Source organism: Empidonax traillii, unplaced genomic scaffold (assembly GCF_003031625.1).
Source record: "Empidonax traillii isolate 1590-97213 ecotype Southwest subspecies unplaced genomic scaffold, ASM303162v1 scaffold156:size1289327, whole genome shotgun sequence".
Lineage (NCBI taxonomy): Eukaryota > Metazoa > Chordata > Aves > Passeriformes > Tyrannidae > Empidonax > Empidonax traillii.
The window spans coordinates 14,265-16,853 of NW_020955349.1; the positions used below are offsets into that span (position 1 = coordinate 14,265).

Here is a 2,589-nt window from a genome sequence, read left to right on the forward strand (position 1 = left end):
ACTTAAAAAAAAATGTCTATACTTTTCTTCGCTGAAAGACTCCAGACACAGAATCTCAAGCTTTCTATACATGAGGCAAAAATTACAAAGTCTCTTCTCAAGAGGCTTCCCAAGCTGTGATCATGTTCTGTGAAACGGGACCAGATGGAAAGAAATGTATGGACTCATTAAGCAAGGGCTATTCTTAACGGGAAAGTGCACTTTCCAGAGGGAGGCATGTGCCATCACTGCTTCCCCTCCTGACTAGTGTTCCAGACATTAGCCTGTAAGAAGATTTCCATTTAAGTGGAATCTTGTCTCACATGTTAACTACTGACCACCTCTGGCTCAGATACATCATTTGTTTGATACATATGCCACACTACCACCGAGAGTTATTCAGATTCTCCTTCCAAAACACTTACTATCAGCACTCAGAGAATGGACTCATCTGTTAGCCAGTGGCAGCAGTTCACCTCAAATCAGCCACCTGGTGACCATTTTGCTACCAAAAACCCACTTGTACCAGTGTATTCCTCCTGAAAAAATTTAGTAATAATTATCAAAAACTTGGCAATTACTATAACTGCTGGGGAAAGATAAGGAAAGAAAAACAAGACTAATCCTACCTTTGAAATCTACTGTCACTGCAATATTTTTATTATTTTAAACACTTTCCTTTTGACAATTACTTGTCTTAAAATCTAGAATATTTATCTAGTGCATCAGCTCAACACTGACAAACTGTATGAACAGAACACAGAACATACTTTGTTTTTTTCCTGATTTCCTCCACCAGTTGTTTAATGTGATCCTCCATAAACTCCATCTTCTCATTCTTTCGAGCATGTGCCTTCTGTAGCCTCAGTATTCTTTCAACCAGGACAGCCTTGTCCACCTCTGGGAAGCTATCCACAGCCACTGAAGATCCAGTATTCTCAGGTGACCGATCCTCGTTGCTGCTGCGCGCGTTAAGGGACCCTGAAACACGTGAGTATTTGTACAAATTCCTTTTGCATTTACATCAGGTTAAGAGCCCCACCACTGACGTGCATGCATTGTTTCAGGAGCTTAGGATGTTTTTTTCAAGATGGCAGTTTCCCTTGTATGTTAGTGGGGTTTTCTATAAACAATTCTTATACCACCACAGGCTGAGACAGCAGTGCAGTCCCCTCACATGGTCATCCTTCCTTTAGCCTCAGGGTGCTTCCTGCAGTAATGCTTCTTCCTGCCTAAATACCTTCACATTCATTAACTTGGTACAAGACTGAGCTGATTTTAAATATATCCACTTTGGAGTCCACTAAAATTACAACACCATGAAAACTGGACAGAGTGACAAACCCTACATATAAACACCCCACAGCACTGATCACTTAAAGCTTAAAGTACTCCCTTTACCTTCTGTTCTTCTTTCTAAGCATTTGTCTCTCTCATACAGTGACGTTACAGGACACTTTGACAGAATGAACCCCACTTAAACCCCAAAGTTACAAAGGAAGGAAACAGATGTCATTTTCAGTGCTGAAGATCACTGCTTTAGTCTAACCAGATAGAAAGTAATGAATTTTACACAAACCCACTGATGCCTCTAATGATGCTAATTGATTTATCATTTACACAGTTGCAACTGTCAATATGGCAATTAAACAAGGCTGGAAGCCACTGCTCTTTTTTTTTTTTTTTTTTTTTTTTTTTTTTTTTTTTTTTTTTTTTTTTTTTTTTTTTTTTTTTTTTTTTTTTTTTTGCCTCTGGCAGCACGTAAAAAGGGTTCTGTATAAACTGGAGTGCTCTGAGCTTTCTCCAAACGTAAAAGCAACAAAATAAACAGGTATTTAAAAAGAATGGAGATGCATAAGCATTACACTTTACTCTCTTAATAAGCACCTACAGCTGCAGTCAGCCAAAGTGCATTTTGGTGCTTAAAGGCTATTTTGTCAGCTTTAATGGGAGGCTGCCCACATACTGCATATGCACAAGCCACAGAAAGAGGGAGGCTCAGGGCAGCACACCATAGCAGCCTCGTTAAGATCGAAAGGGTGTTTCAGTAGCCCTGTATGTGCTGTATTACCTGATGAGCTGGAACGGCTCCCCATGCTGCTGACTTCTTTGTCATAATTACCATTTTCAATCTGATCCAATTTCCTCCGTGCTAGAAGTGTAACAAAGTGATGGTTACCAATAGCAGATTAAAAACTAAAAATTACAGTGTTACCCAACATACAAAACCTCTAACCCTGCACTAATTTAACATGGCTCGAAAACTGAAGGATAATGGTAGCAATTAAAAACAAAACCCAAAACCAAACATCTCCCCATCTCTCTCCATCCCTGAACCATAAAGCACGTTAATGTATCATCCATCACAATCCCTAAACACTGCAGCAGTTGCCAGTGAAAGGGGTAATGTCATACAGAGGATTAACTGGGAACAGTAAGACTAAACTTGATTTTACTTTTGATTAGGACTGCCATGTAAATAACTCCCGAATGGAAGAATGGCAGCTCTGTTCCAGCATCTCCTAACTGTATCACTAGGGCCAGCCAGTGCAGTACTTGTGCCAGAAGCACCACTCACTCAGTAGGGATCAAGAGGGAAAGCACACAGCT

General features: G+C 40.1%; 1 protein-coding gene across 1 annotated transcript in view; it reads right to left on the reverse strand.

The window, feature by feature from the left end:
• CCDC186 (coiled-coil domain containing 186) overlaps positions 1–2,589 on the reverse strand; it is a 41,565-nt gene that overhangs the window by 5,549 nt on the left and 33,427 nt on the right. Inside the window, exon 13 of the mRNA XM_027884884.1 lies at positions 750–960. Within this exon, the coding sequence (XP_027740685.1) occupies positions 750–960 (211 nt within the window). The remainder of the gene's footprint in view (positions 1–749; positions 961–2,589) is intronic.